This window comes from Syngnathoides biaculeatus, chromosome 7, assembly GCF_019802595.1.
Source record: "Syngnathoides biaculeatus isolate LvHL_M chromosome 7, ASM1980259v1, whole genome shotgun sequence".
Lineage (NCBI taxonomy): Eukaryota > Metazoa > Chordata > Actinopteri > Syngnathiformes > Syngnathidae > Syngnathoides > Syngnathoides biaculeatus.
The window spans coordinates 7,002,114-7,029,088 of record NC_084646.1 but is presented as its reverse complement, the minus strand read 5'-3'; the positions used below and the strand labels follow the sequence as shown (position 1 = coordinate 7,029,088).

At 43.9% G+C, this 26,975-nt stretch overlaps 2 protein-coding genes across 2 annotated transcripts; one reads left to right on the top strand and one right to left on the bottom strand.

The window, feature by feature from the left end:
* The first annotated feature begins 142 nt into the window (after nt 1–142).
* rab6ba (RAB6B, member RAS oncogene family a) lies at nt 143–23,013 on the top strand. Its single transcript, XM_061825337.1, has 8 exons — nt 143–513; nt 9,073–9,131; nt 16,317–16,370; nt 16,462–16,567; nt 17,932–18,043; nt 18,825–18,918; nt 19,751–19,817; nt 20,990–23,013. The coding sequence occupies exons 1-8, from the start codon at nt 444–446 to the stop codon at nt 21,052–21,054; spliced, it is 627 nt and encodes a 208-aa protein (XP_061681321.1). The 5' UTR covers nt 143–443; the 3' UTR covers nt 21,055–23,013.
* im:7152348 (uncharacterized protein LOC559250 homolog) lies at nt 22,325–26,841 on the bottom strand. The gene is made up of 4 exons (XM_061825335.1): nt 26,702–26,841; nt 24,787–25,135; nt 24,222–24,317; nt 22,325–24,145 (listed from the first exon to the last, which is right to left on the bottom strand). The coding sequence occupies exons 2-4, from the start codon at nt 25,095–25,097 to the stop codon at nt 24,100–24,102; spliced, it is 453 nt and encodes a 150-aa protein (XP_061681319.1). The 5' UTR covers nt 25,098–25,135; nt 26,702–26,841; the 3' UTR covers nt 22,325–24,099.
* Between the last annotated feature and the right edge of the window lie 134 nt (nt 26,842–26,975).

Here is a 26,975-nt window from a genome sequence, read left to right as displayed (position 1 = left end):
AATGAAATACAGTTGTCCCGAATCATCGATTTTTAAACCTCAACTGGTAACATTGACGCCACTCGCTATGACGTCATTCCGCCCCCCTTCGGCTCTGAGCTCCTTCGGGAAACTTCGGAGACTGCGCATGCGCACAAATCTCACCCACCCAATCCCACCAAACATCAGCACCCGGCAAGCATTCGTTCCGGGGCGAGTTTGCGGCGACTTGTCCCCGTCACAAAGTCAGCGAAGAGAGCGCGCAAGAGAGACATAAAGAACCAAAGCGAGAGGTTAGTGAGGAAGTGGCGAGTCTGTGCGACAACCTCCGCCTTTGGTTTTTTTTTTTTCGTTTTGGTTTTTTTTTTTTTGGGCTGCCCCCCCCCCTCCCTCAAGCATCTTCATCAGCGTCCGGCAGCGCCGAGAAGAATCCTTCCTCCGGCGTCCACCGGCCGCCGTCAAACATGTCCGTGACCGGCGACTTCGGGAACCCTTTAAGGAAATTCAAACTCGTCTTTCTCGGGGAGCAGAGCGGTAAGATGTAACGTTTTTTTTTTGGCGTTTTGTGGGGAAAGTTCGGGATTTATTTTTTTATTTTTTTGGAAAGGGGGGGCGGGGGAGGGTGTCATGTGATGCCGATGTACCTGCCCGGTCACCAAGTTACTATTTCGTCTCTTCGAAGCTAACATCGAAATTCAAGCGTGTGTTGTCGTTAACGAGTCTTTAAATGCAGTGATTTTTTTTTTTTCCATTTTTAATTTTTTTGCTTTAGTACACACTAAAGGCGACTCTTTGAGGCAAACGAACCATTTCAAGAGTTGTCATTCACTCGTCGGCGAGCCAAAATGGAGGTCAAGTGTGACGCGGTGGACGGACTGAAGTTGTCTGACGCACCGTGGGAGAATTTGAGGGGCGGGGGTGTTTTTGGTTCGGCGTTGAAGAAGTCACGTTCGCCCGAATAAAAGGGTTTACATACAAAAATGGGGGTTGTTTGCCAGGATCCAAAATGGACCCTCTGTTACGCAGCTTCCTTCCTTCAGGTCCTTGTTTCGTCCTCCCAACTTTCCCACTCTGACGTCATCTCGTCACCCAAAAGTATTTACACTAGCCAAAAACTATTTGTTACAAACTTGGACGGGGGGGGTTGTTAAAGATGACTCGGGTCACCCCCCCAAACGTTTTAATTTTTTCAAATATTGGAAATACTAATTATCAATGAGTACCAAGTTTACTGGTACTGGTTGGACTGGTCGACCACCAAATGTTCAGATTCACACCGATGGAATCTAGATTGTTTATAAAAACAAAACTATTAATTATTAAAGATGTATCTGGGATGTGTGAGACAGCGCTCTATTAATGTGGCACGCGACTTCGAAGCCCGCAACGTCAGAACTGTGATTTGGATCTACTGACGACGCACTACCGCTGTATTATCGTAAAATATATATTAAGGTGGCGGCACGTTGAGTCAGTTGGTAAAGACTTGGCCTCACAGTTCTGAGGTCCCCAGTTCAATCCCGGCCCCGCCTGTGTGGAGTTTGCATGTTCTCCCCCGTGCCTGTGTGGGTTTTCTCCGGGGACTCCGGTTTCCTCCCACGTCCCAAAAACACGCAACATTAATTGGACACTCTAAATTGCCCCGAGGTGTGATTGTGAATGCGACTGTTTGTCTCTATATGCCATGCGATTGGCTGGCAACCAGTTCAGGGTGTGCACCGTCTCCTGCCAGTTGAGAGCTGGGATAGGCTCCAGCAGTCTCTGAGACCCTTGTGAGGATAAGCAGCAAAGAAAATGGATGGATGGATGATTAATCGAATAATTTGAAATGAGCCCCATTTTTTGGACCTCTCAAACCCTTTAAATTGCTCTGATTTCTGACAATTTGTCATAAAATGTTAACTTTTCTTAGTGACTCATGAATGTAGCGAACTAGTTTGAGCCGGACTTCTCTCGAGGCACATTTGAAGTGTTTTTCCACGCGGTTGACCGGACTCCATTTGTCCAAGCTGAAGTGTGGCAGCCGCCAGCTTGACGCGCTTGCGAGCTGAAATTGCAGCCGGTGAATCCCGGCATTTCCGACTGGATCATTTTATCCCAACACTCCGGCGGACCGGAACGTGGGGGAATTAGTCGAGGCTACGAAATGTCCTCTATCCATCCATCCATTTTCTTAGCTGCTTATCCTCACAAGGGTCGTGTGGAAAGCTGGAGCCTATCCCAGCTGTCAACGGGCAGGGGGCAGGGTACACCCTGAACTGGTCGCCAGCCAATTGCAGGGCACATCGAGGCAGACAACTAGGGGCAATTGAAAGTGTCCAAATAATGTTACATGTTTTTGGGATATGGGAGGAAACTCACGTAGGCATGGGGAGAACATGCTAACTCTACACAGGTGGGTCTGGGATTGAAGCTGAGACCTCAGAACTGGGAGGCCAACGCTTTCCAGCTGAGCCACCGTGCCGCCTCGATGTCCTCTATTTAAAGAAAAAGTATTAAAAAGACAACCACCCAACAAAGGCATGGAAAAAAAAAAAATCAAATGTCCAAATATATGGATGGATCTCGATTAAATATGTAGTTAAATGTTTTTACATGCATGATTTGCATCTGGTCAGGATTTAAACTAGTGCGCCAACGGGGCCAGCGTCAAATTTCACTCACTGGTTTCACGTTAAATTTTTGCCACGTTGAAGGTAAGTTTGCGAACATACGGATAGACTCCAGCACTCTCACGACACTTGTGAGAATAAGCGGCTCGGAAAATGAACTGATTGACTGTTGCTAGCTTACTCTAGTACTGCTTGGCTGACTCAATGTGGTTTGTCTTCTGCACATGCATGTTGTAAGTATATTTTTTGTAGTCTGTAGTTTTTCTATGCTCCAGTACTTGGAAAGGATTAATTTTTTTAGCATTTTATAATTTGGGAATTTTCATCACGTCGCAAGTGTCCGGGGAGCAGCCTCCATCAGTTAAAAGGTCAAAGGAGATTTGCCCGGTCATTAAGTTTTAAACGGAATCACCACAACGGGTGGGCGAGATATTCCGCTCCCTGCCTTCCTCACTTAGGAAATCAGGACCTGATGCCGGGCGAAAGGTTAACGGCGCTCCAGCGACGAGCTCATGTACAGTGACAAAAACAAGTATTTGAACACCCTGCTATATTGCAAGTTCTCCCACTTAGAAATCATGAAATTTTGTCCACTGTGCTGAATACTTAAAACTTTTAGGGACAAAGAGAGTACTGTAACGTTGATTTTATTTATTTTTTTTTTTTAGATTGGATAACAGATATGGAATACATGCCCAAACTGCTTTCAATATGCTTATTAAACACGTAGCCTAGCGTTATCGTTTTGTGCGGTGAGGAAATGTTAGTAGGGCACACTTCCTGCACGCACGCACACTCTTTGATTGATGCCTGAGAGCAGCCAGCGGACCTTGCAGTGCTGCATATTGCTTCAGTGATTCAGCACGATTTTCAAAACAAGGCGAGGCGGATGGATTATGTGACAGCTCGGGCCAAAGCCATGTCTAATTTGAATGTGTTGATTTGGCGCCATCTTGTGTCAGCTTGTTGCTCACCATGTTTCATTTAGTCCGTACATATAATAAAATGGCCTTTGTCACCATTTTGGTGACATCTCTCGGCAATTAGTAACTTTTTTTTTTTTTTTTTTTGGTAATTCGCTATCCCTGTCGCCCACCCATTCGCTAACTCACTTACCCCCACGAAATTCTGTAGAACATACCTAAAAAAGCAGAAGAAGAAAAACTCCCAACTGTTCGGATTTCGCTGCATAGTTTCTGACTTAAGATAGCTCACAAGTTAGCAGGCGAGTTTAGTCACTAGTTCAGTTAGCTCACAGGCTAAAGTGCTGGTTTAGTTCCCAGTTAATTGTTCAGTTACCTCAATTTAGCTAGCTAGTTTCCAGTTTTTCTGTGCTCTTTATGAAACAACCTAAGATGGTGCCCGGACGCTGTGCTCCTCTTCATGCGCCATGTATGTTTCTACCATTGGCCATTCAATTCATTTTTTTTCCAGGCATGGGTTTTTGGAGACATTTTGTGCTTACGGTCTGTCTGGAGGATGAATCTAATTGTCTGTATAATAACAAAAAGTGTGTTTTGTCATAACGACCTCCTGTCTGCTTTCCTGAGGCAAACACAATGAGGCTAGCACGGGGTCACACCTAGCTGCATTTGTTATTGTGACCTCAATATGTACACACACGTGTGTGTGTGTGTGTTTCTGTGTTTCTTTCATCTTTGGCCTACAGTTACAAATCTCCATTAGCCCACAAAGGAGTTGAAATGGATTTGTTTGCCTTAGTGGAACATGTTAGTCCATTATTCAGAAGCTACTGGTAAATTTGTCAATGTTTGCCTTGAACAGGTGTTGTTGTGAGCATGTGCTAGCCGAGTGACGTTCCCCCTAGTTAGCTGGCTAGTTTTGTAACCAGTTACTTGTTCAGGGTGTCTGGCAAGTTTGTCACTTGCTCAGTTAGCTGACAAGTTTTTGTCTCGCTTTGGCTGGCTATTTAGCTGGCTTGTTTTGTCACTGGTATCGGGTTTGTCACTAGTTACTTGTCAAGTTGGCACACAACTCAGCGGGGGGTGTTCTCACTCCATGAGTTTGCTGAGAAGATAACGAGCTACTTTTGTCACCAATTAAATGTTAGCTGGGTATTTTGTTACTTTTCCAGTGAGCTCAAAAGTTAGCTGGTAGGTTTGTCAAAAGTGGTCAAATTAGCTTCCAATTTACTAGTTTTACCACTGGCCACTTTATCCAGTTTGGTAGTTTATCATTCATTCAGTGAGCTCAGAAGTTCACTGGCGAGTTTTGTTGCTTGTAATTCCTTCAAGTAGCTCAGAAGTTAGCTGGTCTGTTTGTCACTTTTTTTGGTTTGCTCACAGTCTTGTTAGGCAGCAAGTTTTATCCCATGGTCGTTGGCACGTTAGCTCACTGGCTAGCTGGCTAGTTTGTATGTGTAGGATTCGCATGAGTGGTATAGATAGCACAAAGATTTAATTTTGTAGAAGTGTACTTATTTTACAAGTTAGCTGGGTATTTTACTTTTTTTTAGTTAGCTCAAAGGTTAGCTGGTAGATTTGTCAAAAGTTGTCAAGTTAGCTTCCAATTTGCCCGCCCATTAGTTTTATCACTGGCTACTTTTTCCAGTTTTGTAGTTCATCATTCATTCAGTGAGCTCAGAACTTTGCTGGCTAGTTTTGTTGCTAGTTACTCCTTCAAGTAGCTCCAAAGTTAGCTGGTCTGTTTGTCACTTTTTCGGTTTGCTCACAGTCTGGTTAGGCAGCGAATTTTGTCCCTCGGTCGTTGGCACGTTAGCTCACAGGCTAGCTGGCTAGCTTGTACGTGAAGTATAGATAGCACAAAGATTTCATTTTGTAAAAATATACTTCAAGCAGTGGTGTTAAAATATGTATTTGTTCAATATTTGAGGTAAATCAGCTGACGTTAACAGTACTATGTAAATATGTGACAGCTGGGGAGTGGTTAAAACATAAATTCCCATTTGACTTGTGTATGAAATCTATTGTATCTGTAAGAATCTCTATTGAGTAAAACAATAAGGCAGTCGGGAATGGGGAAATGATCCCACAGCCTGCGTGTGTTGCATAAATGCGTTGCGTAAAATCGATCTTCCCGGTTGGTGTTCCGCTGCTGCTAAGATTGCAGCCCATGGAGCAGTATCAGCAGGTGTTTGATTTTTCCCCGCTAATTGGCCCTCCGGTTGTGCCGCACCGACGCCTCATTAGCTCGGAGCGCTCGCTGCCCGGGTATCCTCGCCTATTAAGATCTGTAACATACGTCAACGCTTATGGGAGGCCGGTGTGCATCGGTGGACGTGACCTCAGGGCCATTTTGCGCGAGAAAACGGTGCCATTTGTTTGCCGGCGTGTGGAATAAATGGGAAAACGTCTGCTTTAAGACTTTCGGCGATGCGGCTGCTTTATATAACCGGGATGACTTTGTCCTCACTCACTCCTTGTGGATGGCGACACACAAGCAAGACTCCTCAACACAGAGATCCTGTAAAATAGTAGCAACATCAGAGGCCCAATACTTTTTCAGTTAGCTAGCTTGCGTTTTTACTAGTTGCTGGTTATCTCACAGGTTAGCTGGCTATTATGTCACGAGTCAATTGTTCAGTTACCTCAAAGGTGAGATATTTTCCCATGTGTTCAGTTGACTCACTAGTAAATCTTTCAGTTAGCTGAGTACTGTAATTCCCGGCCTACAGAGCGCACCTGGTTACAAGCCTCACCGTGTATTTGTTTTTGTGTTTGTAAAGGAAACACCATTTGGTACATACATACGCTGCAGCTGTGTAAAAGCCGCAAGTGCCCACATTGAAACACAAGATATTTCCAAAGCGCTAGCGCCACGCTAATGCTAGCCCTAACGCTAATGCTAACAGGGGCAGTTCAAAAAATAAAATTTACCAGTAAATATCACTGAGACACGCCCTTAAGACAGCAGCAACACGCCAGTACAGCGCTAACGCTAGCGCTAAAAGGGCTGGTAAGAGTCACTTCCTCTGCACATATATTCCACCAATCTCATTCTTACCTTTTCCACTTGAGTGCTCCCTTGCGGCCGTCAGAAAAAATGCACAAATTAGCATCGGCACATAAACCGCAGCATGTGAAAAAAGTCGCGGCTTGTAGGCCGGAAATTATGGTAGTTTTTCACTTGTTCAGTTTGCTGGCAAGTTTGTCACAAAATTTTGTTTGACTCACAGTTGTCAATAGTTGTTTTTTTTTCGCTCAGATGTTAGCTGACTCGTTTGTCATTTGCTAATTTAGCTCAGAAATTCCGCAACTATTTTTGTCACTTATTTGGAAAGTTAACCTTTACGAGTTCGCTCGCTAATTTTCTTGCTCGTTCCCGTTTTCAGATAGCTCAGAAGTCCGAAGCTGAGATTCTCACGTGTTCAGTTAGTTTATCTGGGTAATGTTGTCAATAGTTCTTTAGTAAGCTCCTAAATTACCCGATAATCTCATCTATATTAGCTACATTTTAAGGTTAGGTTAGGGTTTAGTTGCCATGGTGTGGGCAAGTCTAGTATTTTTATACTGTACGTAATTTCTAGTCGAATCTAACATTAGGCAGAGCTTCATTGCTTACTAACGCTGAAAGCAATCATGCCAGATTGGCTGCTGCGTTATCTAAAGTCAACTCAGATGAGGCGTTGATGTAAAAGAAAAAAAAAATTAGCGCGGCATCATTAGAATGATCATTATCTATGTAATCACATTGCGCCTGGCAGACATGCACAGCCGGCGGCGTAATTAGACTCCTTGATTAAAAGTCTTTGCGTACACAACGGAGCTCATTAGAGGTTGATGATGATGGTGGTGATGAGTCCTAAAAAGACTTTGCAAGTCGAGCAAACGCGATCCCTTTGGGCAGCGTTTGTGTCAGGGGATTAGATGATGGCAACTGGTAGTTTATGATAGCGCCATGAATGCATAGTGAATACTGAATTTGCTCATGAATACAGACCATTTAACAATGACCAAGCAGTTATCCGCTCTGCAGGAGTTGCATGAAGTGGCTAAGGAGAGCAAAACTTTCCTTCTCTGCTGAAAGGTCCACTGTCATGAAATGCTAAGTTATTGAGAAGAAGCAGCAAGTGACGTACAGGGCAGTAGCGCGCTCGGCAGGCTCGTATGTTTCTATTAGTTTTACCCGCGGGAAGGTAGCTCTTTGTTCCTTCGTGTTAGCCAAAATGCCGGCTCGTTGCATTGCCGGATATTGCTCGAACACTCGGGAGGATGAATTCGCTCTTCATACTTTTCCAAAATAGCCGGTTCGTCGTGAAAAGTTGATTTTACGGTTGCAAAGGACGAGAGCTTCGTGGGTTCCAAATGACACGTTGGTGTGTGTATATATAGCTACTAAAAAAAAAAAAAAAAAGTAATAGTCGGAGGGGGGGATCACGTAATCTGTAAATTAGGGGTGGTAAATGTATTGATCTGGCACCCCGGCCAAAGCTGTGATCGGCGGAATCGCGCCGTTGGGGTGGATTGTTGTCGTGTAGGGTCATCTCCGCCGCGGAGGTGAATTGGATGGGGAGGCGTTTTGGCCAGGGTGTCGTCGTCGCTCGCGGCCGCGGGCGGCATTGTTTATCACCGCCGTGGAAGTAGATTGGACAGGGAGGTTGTTTGGCTGCGGTCTCGCGGCCGGCGTTATCGCTGGCAGCCGCGGGCGCAGCTGTTCATTGCCGCCGTGGAGGTGGATCGGGCAAGGAGGTGGTTTGGCCGACATCCGCATATCATCTAAATATGGCTCGAAACGATAGAGTAATATTGCCCCGGTCACTTCACTCGGTTGTGAGATGTTCTCTTCTTCGAAAAGAGCTTCCGTGTCTGAAGGGGTGTCGGGAAAAATCCGAATATCTCTGTTGTTCGTCTGCCATAGTAGGTGGCACAGCGTGTTTTCAATGGCAAATGTCCCTGTGTGACATCACAGACAGAAGATGCAGCAAATATGGCGACCACTTGGATGTTGTCAAATGAGACTTCTGCAACTTTGCGCATGGATGACGCGCTCTCCGCTCATATTTATTTTTTCGTATGGACATTGAAGTGAATAATGTTATATGTATTTTTCATTACAATATCTATTTTAGAATGTTTATAGGCATGACACTTGACCTTTCAGTTTTGCCCCTGCAACCCGTCCTCTGGTAAGCGAAAGGAAACGGATGCATAAGCAACCGTTGATTGTGGTCCGCCCGCTATTTGATGATCAAAGCGCCGTCGAGCAGACGTTAAATGAGCTCCGGTGTCTTTTTTTTAATTATTAGCTACATAACGATTCCTGAATCTTTAGCCATCGAACCGTGCAGCCGCATATTTCCCTGTGGGGTAGAGTGTGCGGGATCTATAGTGGCTCATTTGTGTGAGACAAATGAGGACCCCCCCCCAAAAAAAAAAAAAAAAAAAAAGCCAGGATAGAAAAAGCGGGTGAAATGTGTGGTGTTAAGACACCTGAGAACTGTTTTACATTTTTCACATGAGAACTTTACAGTCTTCGCTATTAATGACTTCTTCTCTTGCAGTGGGAAAGACGTCGCTGATCACGCGCTTCATGTACGACAGCTTTGACAGCACGTACCAGGTAAAAAAAAAAAAACTTAAAACCACCTTCACTTCCACTCACACCTTCTACGCACCTCAAAATGCGTTAAAAATAAACCTCACAAAGCCTCGTTTTGTTGTTCACGTGGCGTATGCAGGCTATTACGAAGCAACAGGATTTCATTCCATGACAATTGTGCAGTTTTCGGGACATATTTTCAAATGTTAGGAATCATGACTTTCATCTGAACGAGCACGTTAGCCTCTGGTCTGCGGCTGACCTGAATGCTTTTGGATAAATAATGGAGTCACCGGTCATTGTGAAGGGAAAGTGATGCCGCAAATGGTGAAGTCACGGAGTTCATTCCTCACCCTGCTCACTTTTTGTGCTTTTAGGTGGGCAGGACAAGTGGATGCTGGCTCGATTGCATCTGCTGTTTTAATAATTTCACATCATAGAGCGTTCTGTTTAATAATGTCACTATTGTGGTGCACCAAATTGGGATTAAGGTCAAAATAGAATGCTGTCACACTTGGCACAGTGTAGTATCAAAGTGTCAGTTTACACCTTCATGACTTTTTAAAAAATGTTGTTTTTTTATGTTATATTTCCATGTATTGTGTTAGCTGGTATTAGGAATTTAATCAGTCATTCCTTCGGTCAACTTTATCTATTAAATAGCAGTTAATCTGTTCAAGACCCCCCAGAAATTTTTTTTAGGGGAATGTTTTTAACCAAAGTATTATCATGGTGTTTTTTTTCTGGGGGACAAAAAAAAATGGCTAAAAATGTGACATTTTTGCTATATGTTTAACAACTATTGGAGTAAATTAACGTTTTGTTTTTTTTTTACACATATTAAAACCATTTAGTAATATTAGATATTACAACCTTCTCCTACACTTGCCACTAAGTTCTCAAGGGATAAAGATTTTTCACATTTCCATAATTTCCGGCCTCCAGAGCACACCTGGTTATATATTAAAAAAAAAAAAAAACTGCATGTCAGCTAAACAGCAGCAAGACGCTAGCGGGGCGCTAACGGGGCCGGTTAAAAAAAAAAAAAAAAAAACATACCGGTAAAAATTCCGGAGACACGGCACTAACGCAGCAGCAACACGCTAGCACAGCGCTAACACTAGCGCAGCACTAACAGGGCCGGTTAAAAAAAACCATATTTAAATCACTGAGACACGGCAGTAACACAGCAGCAACATGCTAGCACGGTGCTAACGCTAGCGAGGCGGTAACAGGGTCGGCTTAAAAAAAAAAAAAAAAAAACATACCGGTAAAAGTCACTTCCTCGCCGCATTAATTCTCACTCATTTTTACCTTTTCCCCTCGAGTGCCCCCTAGCGGCCATTAAAAAAAAAATGCACAAATTAGCCGCATCACAGCATAAGCCGCAGGGATGAAAGCATGTGTAAAAAGTCGCGGTTTATAGGCTAGAAATTACCGGACTTTGTTAGACATTTGAAAAAAAACTCAGAGCGTTAAAATAGAACAAACTTTTGTCCTTTTTTTGCCCCACTTCAGCTTCAGTGAACATTTTTATTTATTTCCCATTTCATACATTCTGCACATGTGCCAGATGGCCAGAAAGCAGGAGTAATGGCGCCTGCTGCACCGCACACTCGTGAAGCGAGCCGCCGATATCCCCCTGTTTATAATTCAAATTTTAAAGGAATATAAAGTGGGCTCCAAACTCCTCCGGTGAATTATCCCCAACAGTCCCTACAAGTACAGCAGCTATTTTGGGGATGCATGGATGTGAATCTGAATTTGCCTTTATTCCTCTTTCGCTTCCATTAAATTTCCAGTCAGTATTACAATTATTGTAATGGTTCTACTGTATTTCATCATGTTTTTATTCGGACAAGGTCTTGAACGGCAGACCAGCAGGTGATGAATTTAATAGCAGACATCAAAACATTTGAGGACCTTGGAGTTTTGATAAAAACAGTTCTAAATGTGTCCTCGGTCGGAGGATTAGCGAAGGCTTCACTTTGATTCCTTAAAAGGGAAAGCGGCGGTAGATTTGGAGGCCAGGCATCGAAGAAAGATGAGTCGTGACACACTGGGCTGCTGGACTCGACTTTGGCGAGTCCGAGAAAAACGGAGGCACGGGCGGGCGTCTTCTGTAACTAAAAAGTCTCAGCGGGGAGGAAGCGAGGCACTGCGGCAGCTCAGCACTCAGGCGGGGCCGTCGTCATTTTGCTGCCCAAGTGCGCCCGCACGCTATCGCAAATGTTTTGCAAGTTTGAGTCGTTCTGTCTTGTTTACGTGGATGGAAAGGAGGTAGGAATCGGGACAAAATGTCAAGGTCAGATTCATTTTTTTGAAGGGCCTTTGGAAATGTCCAAAACCTGCTTTGGGGACTTTATGTGGACCTTGACTCCCAATAGTAGTAGTGACCAAAAAGTGATAACTCTGCTTTCATAAATGTTACATTGTCACAACGAGTCATCAACGTTGGAATCCACGTTCTGCTCAAATGCAGTAATTGAAAACGCTAAATATTTATCATTTTGTCGCTCATTTGTCAAGTATAGCGCTCGTGCACCTACGTCATAAAATCACGTGACTTTTGTTTACGTCGCCATATTGCCGGTCAAGCTAAGCATTGCTCAATGCCAAGTCGGTTGGAGACGACTCACAAATATGTCTTATAGCACGACGCCCACAGTCTTGTCCGATACCGTCAGACATTTAGAAGGTGAAAATAAACGAGAAAAAATTAAACAAACTCAACATAGAGGACCCGTATTTAATGCCGAAATCAATGTTTTCGCCGATAAGAAATTGGACTATTAATTCGCTCCCGCTTGTCTTGGACAACTGGATCGACACATGGATCCGGCGAGTAAGTCGTTGAGATTTACACAGAAAAGTTTGAAAGCGTATAAAAGTCTGAATGCTTACAAATACTTTGTTGGTGGATCTGTTCTCGTCGGGAATAAATCCCACATAGTGACGGTTTTGACGACACCTAAACGCAGAAGTTTGTTCGGCGACACGTTAACCTTTGCTGGAATCCATCGATCTATTCAGCTAGTATTCAATACAAATACCAATATTTTAAAAAAAAGCACCCCTGGTTTTACACAAACTCGCGTTGATTAACTATGATTGGGGGAAAAAAATTTAGGCCAGGGAGTCGTCCCCTCCGTACACAGAAGCGTATTGCGGCCACACATTAACCTCCGTAAACCTCTGCAACAGTTTTTTTTAAACGCATTGTTCTCAAATGAGCCAACTTGGCATTATAAATACTTTTTGGTAATTTGAGATTTAGAGGAATAATTCCTACACAGGCTTGTGCGTATTTTGGTTGGGCGCCATCCATCACGTTTTAATTGCCGAAATCCATCGATATTTTCTGGTCTTTTCAGGTGAATGACGTCTTTGAATATCTGTTTCGTCTGTCGTGATAACCAACAGCACAACAGCTCTCGGGTATTGTAAATATTCTCCTCCGGTTCAATGTCAAGCAGCTCTGGTTGACCGGCAATATGGCGCCGTGAAAATTGTGACGACACGTGCACGAGGTCGATACGGCACAAGGTATTCCTTGGAAGTACCTTTGCCAAGATGCCACAAGATGGCACCAAAGATTAGATATGGCTTTGGCATACACTGTCTACTTGGGGGGAGGGGTACATTTTTGCCTGCTTAATCACAAATAAAGCAGTGCTACGCTTTAAACATTTTTTTTCCTTCAAAGTGATTCTCAACATTCTCTCTTTTCATGTTATGAGCATTATTCGGACTTAACTTGCACAAAATGATTTTCCAAACGCTCGTCAAGGTAAAATCTACAAATTCAATGACAAAATGGAGGAACAATAGTTGAAATCTGCGCGTGGTTCTTTTGTCCACGGGCCTGGAGCCAGCCTGCCTGACGACACGTCCTCGTTAATCATTTAAAAAGGCATCGTTAAAAATTTACAAGCATCTAATGTGTTCATGTAGCCGTCTGTGTGGTGATTTCTATTTTTAACATCTGGGCCAAAAGGAACCCAAAACCCTTTGACTCAAAATATTCCCGTCAAATGGCTCCTTTTCGTGTAAACGTGATTTACGTTGTCGTGCGGCGATTTTAGTGGCCCCCGCGGCATCGAAATAACCATTTGTGCAAATTAAAACCGAGTACAAATGACTTTTTGTCACCGGGCCGGCCCGCCCGGTTCGGCCCGCGCCGGTCGCCGGCATCGCCAAGGAAACGAGCGCGTGACGGCGCTGCTGATTTTGCAAATGGGCGCCCGCCTGCACCGCCGCAGACCCACCAACACAACATCCCAAAAACCTTCAGCAACAAACGAATTTTGGAAGCCGAGCGCCCAAAAAAGTTATTTCAGTAAATGTCAATTTACTTCACTGGACGTCTTGATATTTCACACCTTCAAACTATGGCAGTAATTAAAAAAAAAAAAAAAAAAGACTTAAAATAGGGCTCTAACATTTAATCAAATTATTTAATTTAATTTTTTTTAAGTCTTAAAACGGCTCCAACATTTATTCAAATAATTTAATTTAAGAAAAATAAAAAAAGCCTTAAAATAGGGCTCTAACGTTTAATCAAATAATTTTATTACAAAAAAAAGACAAAGCAAAATCTCTGCCTCAAATCTTTGTTTTTTACACACCGAATTTTAGGTGCATCTTTCTATTTCTGACATGTAAAAACAAAACAAAAAAAATTGCAGTGCGTCTTCTGCAAAACTGAACTGACTCACGGGACATGGCGTCTACGATCGCCAACACAAGGAAGCAGAATCATTGTGAGCTATTTTAATATAGCAGACCACCGGCGGTGTACTTTTAATCGTTTTATTGAATAAATGCAAGCAAAAGAAACACCTAATAATCATTCACACACATTTTTCCACAAGCGAGGCCCAGGCCGAGTAACAGTTAGCAACTCATTTTGGAAACGTTTTTTATTTGACAAAGGTCGCTCAAAGAAAAAAATACGAGTACCAGTGAAGGTTTGAACAAGAATGGAGAGTCTGTTTTGCTGCGTGTCGAAATTCACAGATGGGGAGTACGCCGACGCATTCGTACTCGATGTTGCCAGTCAACATTTCAACAACTTCGCATAAAGACAAGATAATCAAACGAATAAAAGACACGCCTTTGTCGGCAAGAACTATTCGCCACTGTGCAAATCAATTTGAATTACGTTCACGATTAATGGATGGAAGTCTCAACGCCTGCGTGAAGCTTAAACTAACGACGTATGAAGCATCGGAAGTCGCATTGATGGTACGAAGAGCTTTTGTCATTATTGGTTAGCAACTGCGTAACAATGTGATTTAAAAGAATTCAGACACTTTTTTATTGTACTCAAAGTGTGGGTCTTACATAAATACGCAAATACAACTGTATTTAGTTTTCAAAATATTGCATGGCTCTTTTGAAATTACATTTTAAAATATTTGGCATTTATGGCTCTCTGTCGAAAGGTTCCCGACCCCTGAATTAGCCCGCAAACCTGAGCTCACGACAGCTAGCGCAACAGTCATTCGCTGACTTCCACTTCAATCCTCAGTCCAGGTGAAAGCCATGCAACCAGGGGTGTCTCGACGTTATTTCTGATATGACACTTTGAAATACAGGATTACAGATTTGAACAAAAATAATGGAAGTTGACACACATGATTTGCCTTCGCGGGCCACATAAAATCATGCGGCGGGCCGGACCTGGCCCCCGGGCCTTGAGTTTGACACCTGTGCCATACGCACTCAAATTCACAAATAGATACAGCATTTACACTTACATTTATACTTGCCTTTTTAACAGTAAAGAATTTCAAAAATGCAATTTATTAAAAAGTGGCCTGTACGGGTGACAAAGCTGTTATGTTGGCGACAGTTTGAGGCTGAGCAGATTTTAAGTACTCTCATTTGAAAATGTAAATATGGGCATTTTATTTTGGGCAAGATCACCTGAGGACATCATAGCAGGGGGAAGCCGCGCGCTTGGCAACGCGCTGTGAACACGCCGCCAACAAGGAACACAAAGCCATCTGCCTCGTCGCAGAACAGTGCGCTCCTGCAGAATGATACTGCACGAAAAAATAATCATAAACTGAAACTATGACGAGTTAGTGTTTGAAGGAGCCCTGGAAATGGCCAACATGAGCCCAAAATGACCACTTCGGGCCAGAATGGATGACTTCCTGTGTCTTTTCTTTTTTTGCGGGTATACCGTAATTCCCGGTCTACAGAGTGTACCTGGTTATAAGCCTCACCAAGTACATTTGTAAAGAAAATACCATTTGGTACATACATGCGCCGCGGCCATGTAAAAGCCGCAAGTGCCCGCATTGAAACCGACATTGAAACACGAGATATTTACCAAGAAAGATGGTACACAGGGAGTTTAAACGCTAGCGCCGCGCTAACAGGGCCGGTTTAAAAAAAAAAATAAAATAAAACATACTGGAAAAATCACTGAGACACAACAGTAACAGGGCCGAACCGGTAAAAGTCACTTCCCCGGCACATATATTCCACCGGTCTCACACTTACCTTTCCCGCTTGAGTGCCCCCTTGCGGCCGTGTTGAAAGCGTGTGAAAAAAGTCGCGGCTCATAGGCCGGAAATTACGGAAAAGGTAAGAGTGAGATCGGCGGAATATATGTGCCGAGGAAGTGACTTTTACCAGTCCGGTCCTGTTAGTGCTGCGCTAGCGTGTTACTGCCGTGTCTCAGAGATTTTTACCTGTATGGTTTTTTTTTTTGTTTGTTTTTTAAACCGGCCCTATTAGCGCAGCGTCGCTAGCGTTACCATTAGCGCAGCGGCACTAGCCTTAAACTCTCTGTGTACCGTCTTTCTTTGTAAATGTCTCCTGTTTCAATGTGGGCACTTGCGGCTTTTACACGGCTGCGGCCTCTGTATGTACCCAATGGTATTTCCTTTACAAATGTACTGGGTGAGGCTTATAACCTGGTGCGCTCTGTAGGCCGCGAATTCTGGTAATTCAATTTAAAAGCATAATAATTTAACAGCGAAAGTGAAACTTTTTTATCAAGTTTTAAAATTTTGTTTGAAAAATGCATTTTTATCGGAAACAAATATTTAATATCACTTCTTCCCGTGACCCAACTCGTTCAAAAATTCACAACGAATTTCCATAATTTACTGTATTTTGAACATTACTGAAATTTTGTAACCCTTCTAATGAGCTCTCATACTGATTTTCTGCTCTCCTTTAAACAAGGCAACAATCGGAATTGACTTCCTGTCGAAAACCATGTACCTGGAGGACCGAACGGTAAGTCGGTGACACGAAGTCCCCATTTTGTGACGTTGTGTGGCATTAAACCCGCTCGGCGTGGACGTCTTGTTGGCGCCCGAACCTTCAGGTGCGGCTGCAGCTGTGGGACACCGCGGGCCAAGAGCGCTTCAGGAGCCTCATCCCGAGCTACATACGCGACTCCACGGTGGCCGTGGTCGTCTACGACATCACAAGTAACTTCCTCACATATAAATATGGACACGCACAGCATTGTGGGTTGTAAAAATGGGACTACATGGGTTACAGGCACACACTTAAACTTATGGAAACAAACTTCTTAAAGTATTTTTGAGCACTGGTTGACACTTTCGCTGTCAAATAATTTGATTGTATTGTTTAACAATCATTTAGGAAATGAAAAGACCCTCGCCTGCAGTTTTCCAAATAGAGGAAAAGAGTGCTTGCTTCAAGAAGTTCTCACTCCCAGCTGAAATTGACTCTAAAACTGACATGGAACAAAAGATTATTAAACATTGTACGGTACAACCTCGGTTCTGGACCACAATCCTTTCCAGCAGGTGGTTAGAGAAGGGATTTGTTCGAAAACCGAATCAGTATTTCCCATTACAAATGTAGCTATCAGGACACATCTGCGTACAGAGGCTGCGTTATAAACGATAACAACGGGCGTCGTGAATCAGCTGGTCGGGCCGCACTCGTTATTTCCGGGTTTTTTCGAGGTCCGTTCGAATTCACAATAACAACCCGCGTCGTGCCGGAGCAATATTACCCTGTTGTTTCGAGCCATATTTAGATGATATGCGGATCACTTCTAACTAACAACCGAGTCCCCGACAGTTTGGATGACAGTTTGTAGCGTACTCAGCCACGTACGGTCGCTCGCGGAGGAAGATTACGTGGTCCACCACAAACTATTATTTTTTTTTTTAGGTAGGTCTATACACACCTGCTATACCCGTCATTTGGAACCCACGAAGTTCTCGTCCTTTGCACCCGTGCAATCCATTTTTCACGACGAAGCCGGTCTCTTGGAAACTTATGAAGGGTGAATCCATCCTCACAAGTGTTCGAGCAATATCCAGCAATGCAACAAGCCGGCATTTTGGCTAACACGAAGGAACAAGGAGCTACCTTCCCGCAGGTAAAACTGATAGAAACAGACGCGGCCGCCTGAGTGCACTCCCGCCCTGTACGTCACTTCCTGGTTCTTCTCGAAAACAAATCCCTCGAGAGGATTTTCACGGCGGGAGTTACAAAAAGCCATATAGGTCAAAATCATGTTTTGTGGTTAAAAAAAAAAAACAGATGGGTCCATTCCATCTGCCTTTTTTAAAAATTAAAAACATACGAAAAATCCTACATTTCGTGTCAGTGGGGCATGTTGTGGCACAACACGGTACTAAACTAAAGAGGTGCAACGTGACTAAATTCTGACTGGCCCATAAAAAAATTGTTTGTGGGAGGAGTAAAACGACTCCAGAATGTTTTTTTTTTTTTTATTTTTTTAATTTGGTTTGTTTGTCTATTTATGTACGTACATGAAGTATGATCTTAACGCGTGGCCTTCTCTCGACAGACGTGAATTCCTTCCAGCAGACGTCCAAATGGATCGACGACGTGCGGACGGAGAGGGGGAGCGACGTCATCATCATGCTGGTGGGCAACAAAACGGACCTGGCGGACAAGAGGTGCGTGCTGCCGACCGGGAGGGGAAACGGACCTCGTGTATTTTTGGACCGGTGTTACGCAATCTCATCTGTGACGACGACGGCGACGACGAGCGAGCCTTGTCGTCGCTTCAGTTGCGGCGCCCGCACGCTGAAGCCGCGACGCTCAGGTGCCGCCGTTACATAAAGATATGAATTTCATCGTTGTTTCCCAGAGGAAATAAGACATCGTTGTCACAGCTGTTATTTATTTAAAAACTTAAAACCCGAACCCCGCTTTGCAGACCTCATTCGCAATGCTTATTTGAAACCGTAAGCAGTCCTTAAAACCCGAACTGGAAACCATGAATCCAAACTTGAAACCGAACCTTATTTTGAAATCCTAACCCTTGACCGAAGCAAAGCTTGAAACCCACGCTCATCATTTCCAGCCCTCATTTACTGCCATACTTTTGAAACCCCAACCCAGTTTTTAAATCCCGATCTAAATCCCAAGACCCGGATGAAATCCTATCTTGGAACCCTAACCCTGTTTTGGAAGGCTAATTAGAAACCACAAACCTGTCCTGAAACCCCAACCTTGGGTCGAAGCCTTGATTTGAAATAGTTTTAAAACCCTACTTTTGAAAGTGTTACAAAGAAGATCATTTTTCAAATTCTTTTTAAGACGTGAAAACTTGTCAAACATAAAAAAGTGGATCTTGACACAGTTGCGAATCAGAGTGTTGCGCTGTGCCCTGACACCGGAGTCTCTTCCCGGTTCCCGCTTTGGACTTTGTCACTTCCTGTGTCCACCCCGCAGGCAAATCAGCATCGAGGAAGGCGAGCAGCGGGCTAAAGAGCTCAGCGTCATGTTCATCGAGACCAGCGCCAAGACCGGCCACAACGTCAAACAGGTGAAACGCGACCTCGTCGTCGGAAGAAAAATGGAAACTGTGCTCGCCTTGGCCACCGGAGGCAGTATAATACACTCGTGCAGACATTCCCTTTTTTTTTTTTTTTTTTTTTTTATTTTTGTCTCTTGTCGGGAGCAATCCCAAAACCGGGTTCAGGGAAATATACCAGCCCAGTGCAATGTAAATTTAAACAAAAATAATAATAATTCCAGTGCAATTCTAAACAGGGCGGCACGTAAAGAGTTTGCCTCGCAGTCCTGAGGTCCCGGGTTCAATCCCGGGCCCTGCCTGTGTGGACTTTGCATGTTCTCCCCGTGCGTGCGTGGGTTTTCTCCGGGCACCCACATCCATTAATTGGACACTCTAAATTGCCCCTAGGTGTGCTTGTGCTTGTGACTGTGGCTGGTTGTCACTCTGTGCCCTGCAATTGACTGGCGACCAGTTCAGGGTGTACACCGCCTCCTCTTGTGCGTTGACAGTTGGGATAGGCTCCACCACTCCCCGCGACCCTTGTGAGGATAAGTGACAAAAGAAAATGAGTGGATGGAATTCTAAACGGCATGAATTGGGGTTTTTTGTTGTTAAAGGTGCTGACTTAAGAAGTTGCCGTAATTCAATGTTTATAGACGATGATTATTATTATTATTATGATGTCTACTACTTACCTGGCTATGTTTTACTGCGTATTTTTCTACAGCACAGTACTGTGCTATTACCTGTCTTATTCGAAGCATCTGAATGAATTTCAAGCGTCCTTGATTGCAAAAAGTGTTGTTTTTCATCATTTGGGTGAATCACACCGAATGTTTTGAACGCCTGCTTTTTCTTGCAGCTGTTCCGCCGCGTGGCTTCCTCCCTCCCCGGCATCGAGAGCGCGCAGGAGCCCGGCAAACAAGGCAGTATCCTTTTTTTTTTTTTTTTTTTTTTTTTTTTTTCTTGTTTGAGGCCCCAACTTTAAAACCCTAACCATGACCTTGAAACCCTGACTTGCAAACTATAAAATGTACCGTATTTTCGGGCCTATAACCCGTGACTTTTTTTCCACACGCTTTCAACCCTGCGGTTTATGCGGTGATGCGGCAAATTTGTGCATTTTTTTTTTTCCTAATGGCTGTAAGGGGGCACTCAAGCTGAAAAGGTAAGAGTGAAACCGGTGGAATATATGTGCCGAGGAAGTGACTTTTACCGGCCCGGGCCTGCTGGCGCATTGCCGCCGTGTCTTAGCGATTTTTACCAGTGTTTTTTTTTCCTGTTAGCGCGGCGTTAGTATTAGCATTAGCACACCGGCGCTAGCCTTAAGCTCTCTGTGTACCGTCTTTGATTCTTAGAACCAGGTGCACTCTGTAGGCCGGGAATTACGGTACTTTGAAACCCTAATGTCACAGCCTCCCTTGAATCTTAACCCTAATTTGAGGCCCCAACCCTTCTTTAAATCCGTAAACCTCTTTGGAAATACTATGATGTTTGAAACAGTGATTATAAATTTGAATTTGAAACCATGGTTTATAATCCTAATGCCTAATTTGAGACCCTGACCATATGTTGCGATCCTCATTTCAATCAAACCAGATCCAGTTTCGAAACCCAAAATTGAAACCCTCATTTCTTGACTTGTGAAAGCTTAATTTGACCAGATAACCTGTCTTGGCATAAATCCACTTTTTCTTTTTTTTTTAACCGGTATTGTTATGGCGGCACAGTGGATCTGGTGGTAAAAGTGTTGGCCTCATAGTTCTGAGGACCCGGGTTCGATCGCGGCCCGGCATGTGTGGAATTAGCATGTTCTCCCCGTGTCTGCGTGGGTTTTCCGGTTTCCTCCCACATCCCAAAAACACGCAACATTAATTGGACGCTCTAAATTGCCCCAAGGTGTGATTGTGTGTGCGGCTGCTTGTCTCGTTATGCCGGGCAGCCAATTGCAGGGCGTCTGCCTGTAAACAGCTGGGATAGGCTCCAGAACTCCCGACGTCCCTCGTGAGGATAAGCGGCAAAGAAAATGGATGGTATAATTATCGAACTGACGATGTTTGCCCCATGATGAAAGTTCAGTTTCCTTGACGACGGCCTCCAGTGATCGACATCAAGCTGGACAAAGCTCCGGAGCAGCAGACGAGCGAGGCTGGCTGCTCCTGTTAGCCGCTAGCATTAGTAGCTGGCGGCCATCGTGCCCCCCTCACCCCCCTCTGACCTCCCATGCCCTGACCCCCGACCCCACCCTCCGACACGCTTATTATTGTTGTGGCTTCCTATCGGTTAACATCCCGGCTGCTGGTCAGTGCTTCCCGAGAGCAATATGTCAACACTGAAGCTGCCAAAAAAAAAAAACAAAAAAAAACACAAGTTTACAAACGAGCTTTTTTTTTTTTTTTTTTTGTCCCGATGATCAAGTCCTCTCCATGCTTTTGTTTTTGTATTTTTTTTTATATTCGGGGACAATTGTCTCTCTCTCTCTCTCTCTCTCTCTCCATGTTTGGAGCCCCTAACTTTAAGACAGACGTCCCCGTTAAGAGCCTTTTAACGTCTTACGGACTGTCAATGCATGCGTCAGGTAACATCACACACACACACACACAATTGTTGGACTTGCCGTTGTTCTTATGCGTAACTCGTGTGTGTATCACTTTGTGCTTTGTGTCCACGCGGCATTCGGGCGTTGTCACTGATGCGTTCTGGGACGCGCGTAAATAGGAGTGTCGACGCGAAGGCCAAGATGCGCCTCGTAAAGTGTTTGGACCGCAGCAAGGAAGCGTCTACAGTGGGGAAACCTCTTGAGTCCAATTAGGGATGTGGTCCAAATGCTCGTTAACAGGCTGACGGCAAAGCGGTTTTGGAATTCTAACTCTTGTAATAGACTCCAACGGGGCTCGGATGAGCGAGTAGCAAATGATTAACGTGGGGTTGTCTGTTCTTTTGGTGTTTTTGTGACGCAGAAAATAATTAGCGCCCGCTGGCGCCAAACTTTGGACCCGACATTTGCCCAGACTTTGGTTCAGATCTTTTTCCAGACATGATCTCAGATCTTGGTTGAGTTGTTTAAAATCTCGGTCCAGATTTTTACCCAGATCTTGACATTTGTCTCCAGATCTTGGTCTGGACTTGTGTCAAGGCGATGCTCCAGACCTTGAGCCAGATCTTATCTAGGGTTTGGTCCAGACTTTAGTTCAGATCTTTTTCCATTTTAATTTTTTTTTTTTTTTTCAGATCTGGATCCAGACTTGTGTATAGATCCCGATCCAGACTATTGCCAAACAAAACCTGAAATCCGACCAATGTCCAGACATGATCTTGATCAAGTTGTTTAAAATCTCGGTCCAGATTTTTACCCAGATCTTGACCTTTGTCTCCAGATCTTGGTCTAGACTTGTGTCAAGGCAATGCTCCAGACCCTGAGCCAGATCTTATCCAGTTTGGTCCAGATTTCTGTCTGAGCATCACTTCAGATGTTGCTCCATGTTATGGTCCTGATCTAGGTAGAACCTTTTGAGCAATATCTCGGTCCAGACCTTTAAGCAGATCTTGATTCAGACATTTTGCAAGACTTTTGTCCACACCTTGGTCGAACCTTTGGTCCAGATCTTGACATTGCTCCAATTCTCGGTTCAGACTCTTAAGCGGATCCTATTCAGACTTTTGTCCAGTCTTAGGGTCCAGAATTTACTATCTTAGATGTTCCGCTGTATATTTTTTGTTGTTTTTTGTGGTGGGGGGGAGCAAAATGTTTTAAAATGGAATGTTTGAATTTTATTTTAAAAGGTTTTTATCAATTTAAAACTTGAAAGACAGGGGGCGACCCCTCGACACTGGACCCTTCGGACACTTTGCTGCTTATCATTTCATATTCCTTCTTTTACAACAGGAATGTAAGACACAACACAGCCTTACTGTTGGATGAGCACTTTCATTTATTATAATTGTTTGATTCTGCAGATGGTTCTTTGTATTTATTGCTGGTGACTCGGAACCCCGGTGTCCATATGTCAACGTTTGTGTGCATTGTAGTGCTGCTTGCGCACCGACCGAGGGGGCGGGACCACGGCTCTCCTCGCACTAACTGTACAGAGCATGTCTCTATTAAACATGTCTTATTGCCAAACATCACACGACTCTGTGCTCATTCAGGCAGACCTGAACTAGAACTTTGGTCCCGATCCCGGTCCCGACTTTATTCTAGATATTCAACCAGACTTGTCCACGCTTGGGAACAGATTTTATCTAGATCATTTGTCCCTGACTTTGGTCTGGAGTCGAGTTTTTTTTCTTGGTCTCGACTTCTAACCACGTCTTTGTCCAGAGTCCAACCCTCTGTCCAGAATCCAAATCTTGGCCCTGACTTTGGCGCCGATCGTAGTCGAAACCAAATTCGTTAGCGTCAGTTGACACAAAAAACCTTTTAAGCCAAACTGTCACAGTTACTCAGTGTGAATTTCGCAGGCTGACGGTCCGACTTGTTCCAACAAGTCCACGCCAAACCGGATTGCCAATAAACGGATTTCTCGCGCTGTCCCCGCCGGGAAACTCGCGTGGCCCAAATTTGCATCGTCAACTGTGACCCAAAAAACCGAGACTTGATTCTCCAGGCAGTCTTTTTAATCTCGTGCTTGTTTGTCTGCATTTTAAAGAAAGTGACAATCTGGTATTTTCATATCCTCCCGAGGCCGACTCGTCGCCAGCTGCTGGATGAAAGCTCGTCATAATCCCCTTTCATGCTTCAGCGGGTCTTTTGTCGCACGCTTCTGTCGTGTGACGTCGGCACTTTGCCGTGAAGCGGCGACATTCCTCAAACGCGTCATCGTATGGTACGGGCAAAACGCACGATTCAGTACTGTCAAAACTCCCTTGGTCGTCATAAACGGGGCGTTTGTGGCTTTCGCAGCAAAAAGGATCATTTATTTAGTGTTCAGGGAATTCACAGATCGACGGAGGTCTGATGTCTTAAACGCAGTTCCTGTCCTGTAACGCTGCGTTTAATTCTACCAGAACAGATCGAACAAAAGTAAATACTCTCTACTGCTACTTTGGCGTCATTAATGGAAAAAGATGTTTATTTAGTGTTCCTTCAACAATGGGGGAGGCCATCTGTTCTGGAGGTGGTCCCGGTGTGTATTATTAGTCCCAGTCGGACTAAATCCCCGAGCAGCAGCTGGGAGAAACAAGCTCAGAAGAAATGTCGTCGGTGGGGGTTCATAACGTCTCTTGGCTGGAGAGCCTGCGCCAGGATTTCATCTCCCTTAAAATGCGAAAGAGTTCAAATGTATCCAGTATTTTCCTTTCCAACCATTTTGTCCGGGCGGGTTCCGACTTACACGTTGCTGGTGGTCACGATCCTCTCTCGGGGTCTCTTGGTCAGCGTAAACTTGCGGAAGAAGGAGCGGAACTTGAGCTTGTTCCTGGAGGAATTGCTGAGAGACCACAAGAGGTGTTCAGGGTTGTTTTGGAGCGTTTTGTGACCACGCCCGTTAAACATCGCGCTAACACTAGTGACATGCTAGTGCTAATGCCGCTAACAGGGCCAGTTCAAAAAATAAACATACCGGTAAAAATCACTTGAGACACGGCAGTAACACGGTAGCGCAGCACTAATGGGGCCGGACTGCCAAGTACGGTACTCCCCTAACAAAATAAATAGGATGTGACTGGACTTGTCGGTAAAAATTTTCCAACTGAAAGCAACACCCTGCGCCTTAAATTAAAAAAAAAAGCAACTGCCACCCCCCCCCCCCAAACTAGTTTTGCTTCTGGTTTTCAGTTCAGGTTCGACGTAGCCAATCACGTGGAAGCATCCTCCCACCGCCAATTTTTTCCAAACATTGCGAAATCATCTGTCAGCATTCAATGCATCGTTTTACAAAGAGGTCATCCAATCGGTACCGTTCCGCTCGAGGCGAGGCCTCCACTCGGTCTTGATCTTCCCGGTCGCTCGGGATGCGCTCCCAGCGCTCGCCGTCCACCCGCAGCGCCTCCCGCGGGCCGAGCCCCCGCCCCAGGCACGTGACGCGGCGACACAGCGGGCAGCGCACGCTCAGCGGTGACCCGACGCCCCCGGCCGACAGAGGCGCCGCCATGGACTCCAGGCAGGCCTGGCAGAAGGTGTGGCGGCAGTGCAGCAGCCGAGGGACGCGCTCGGTCCGGGAGAAGGCCAGCAGGCAAACGCCGCAGTCGCCCTCGCCGCACAGCACCATGGAGAGGACCCCCGGCCCCCTCCTGGACACGCCTCTGCCTGGGGTGCGAGTTCATCTTTTATTTCTCATACTTTCAAAGTGCTCTGTCTAATTTTCTTCTTTATTGTTTACTCGTACAGTCATTTACATATTTTGACACTTTTATGACCAGGGAGGATGTTGGCATTAAGTCCACGAGCACTCCCTAATACTGTAAATCACAGGTGTCAAACTCAAGGCCCGGGGTCCAGATCTGGCCCCCCACATGATGATTCTCGGTGACCCGCGATGCCAAATCTAGAGTGTCAATTTCAGTTGTCCTTGTAAAAATGTGTTCAAAAATTTGAAATTGTCATGCATCATAAATAATAAAGTGGAGATATTAAAGCATTTTTGTGTGAGTGTCAATTTGAATTATTCTTGTAAAAATGTGTAGAAAATTTCGAATTGTCATGCATCAAAAATGATAAAGTTGAGATATTACAAGCATTTTTGTGAGTCAATTTTAATTATTGTAAAAATTGGTAGAAAATGTTCAAATTGTCATGCATCATAAATTATAAAATTGAGATCTTACAAGCATTTTTGTGTCAATTGTAAAAAATTGAACAAAAATTTCAAATTGTCATGCGTCATAAATGATCAAGTTGAGATATTACAAGCATTTTTGTCAATTTCAATTATTCTTGTAAAAATTTGTATAAAAGTTTTAAATTGTCATGCATTATAAATGATCAAGTTGAGATATTTCAAGCATTTTTGTCTGAGTGTCAATTTCAATTGTAAAAATTTGTAGAAAATTTTCAAATTGTCATTCATCAAAAATGATAAAGTTGAAATATTACAAGCATTTTTGTGAGTGTCAATTTCAATTAATCTTGTAAAAATTTGTACCAAAAAATTCAAAAAAATGATAAAAAGTTGAGATATTACAAGCATTTTTGTGTTACCAAACACGAATAGTTGAAAAATACATGACCCTTGATTTCTGATTCCAAAAGTAGATCATAAATTGATGCTGTAAACACGATGAGACGATTAAATATTTGTATTGTTGGACAGTCATAACGGCCCGGTGAGGGAAACCGAAACCATGATGTGGTCCGCGAGAAAAATGAATTTGACACCCTTGCTGTAAATGATGTCTGAAACACTCATTTAACTTTATTTTTCTAATGTATATGATAAAAATATGCAAACTAACTTCATTGCATCTATCAAATAAAAAAAATGTGTAAAATATGTAAATAAAGTACATTTTTATAATTTTAGGTTAAATATGTGGGGGGGAAAGTTTGAACCATGACATGAACCATTGGATAAAACTATCCAGTGGTTAACATTTTATATATATTTATATATATAGGGTGTCTATAAAAATGTATACACACTTTAATAATGATATTTGTAAATGATTTTTACATGTTAAAAATTATTCCAAATTATGAACAAGTTTACAATTATTTAAAGTGTTTTTTTTTTAAATATTAAGGTCTCGTGGAACCAAAAAAAAATGGATGGAGGCAAAGGATTATCTTTGTGATGGATGTTTTTACAAAGGCAACGGAAAGTTGCTTTTATCTTGATTTCAAACTGGGAAAAAAATAATAAAATAAAATACTCACAGCAGGCTTGTGGAGAAGAATTCAATTCAATATAATCATCCGTGAGAGAGGGTGCCTGGCGCTGAGATATGTTTTAGTTTATGAAAGAAAGCAGCACAGCTTTTCTTTGTTAGCGCGTGTGTGTGTGCGTGTGTATTGTGTGGGCGGGTCGCTGGTCCCAACCCCCCCCCCGCCTCCCCCCCAACGCAACTGTGGCTAACTGTGTCGATTTGAACGTCGGGCGGGGGTTGTTGGGATTACCGACCACATTTTGAAATCAATATTCGTGGATGTA

Excerpts from the sequence above, each read along its gene's own strand:
- rab6ba (XM_061825337.1), top strand. The coding sequence starts at position 444 with ATGTCCGTGACCGGCGACTTCGGGAACCCTTTAAGGAAATTCAAACTC. Across the intron at positions 16,568-17,931 it reads GGTCGTCTACGACATCACAA|ACGTGAATTCCTTCCAGCAG; the intron begins GTAACTTCCTCA and ends TTCTCTCGACAG. Across the intron at positions 18,919-19,750 it reads CCGGCCACAACGTCAAACAG|CTGTTCCGCCGCGTGGCTTC; the intron begins GTGAAACGCGAC and ends TTTTTCTTGCAG.
- im:7152348 (XM_061825335.1), bottom strand. The coding sequence starts at position 25,097 with ATGGTGCTGTGCGGCGAGGGCGACTGCGGCGTTTGCCTGCTGGCCTTC. Across the intron at positions 24,318-24,786 it reads GCCTCGCCTCGAGCGGAACG|CAATTCCTCCAGGAACAAGC; the intron begins GTACCGATTGGA and ends GTGGTCTCTCAG. Across the intron at positions 24,146-24,221 it reads ATCGTGACCACCAGCAACGT|GGAGATGAAATCCTGGCGCA; the intron begins GTAAGTCGGAAC and ends TCGCATTTTAAG.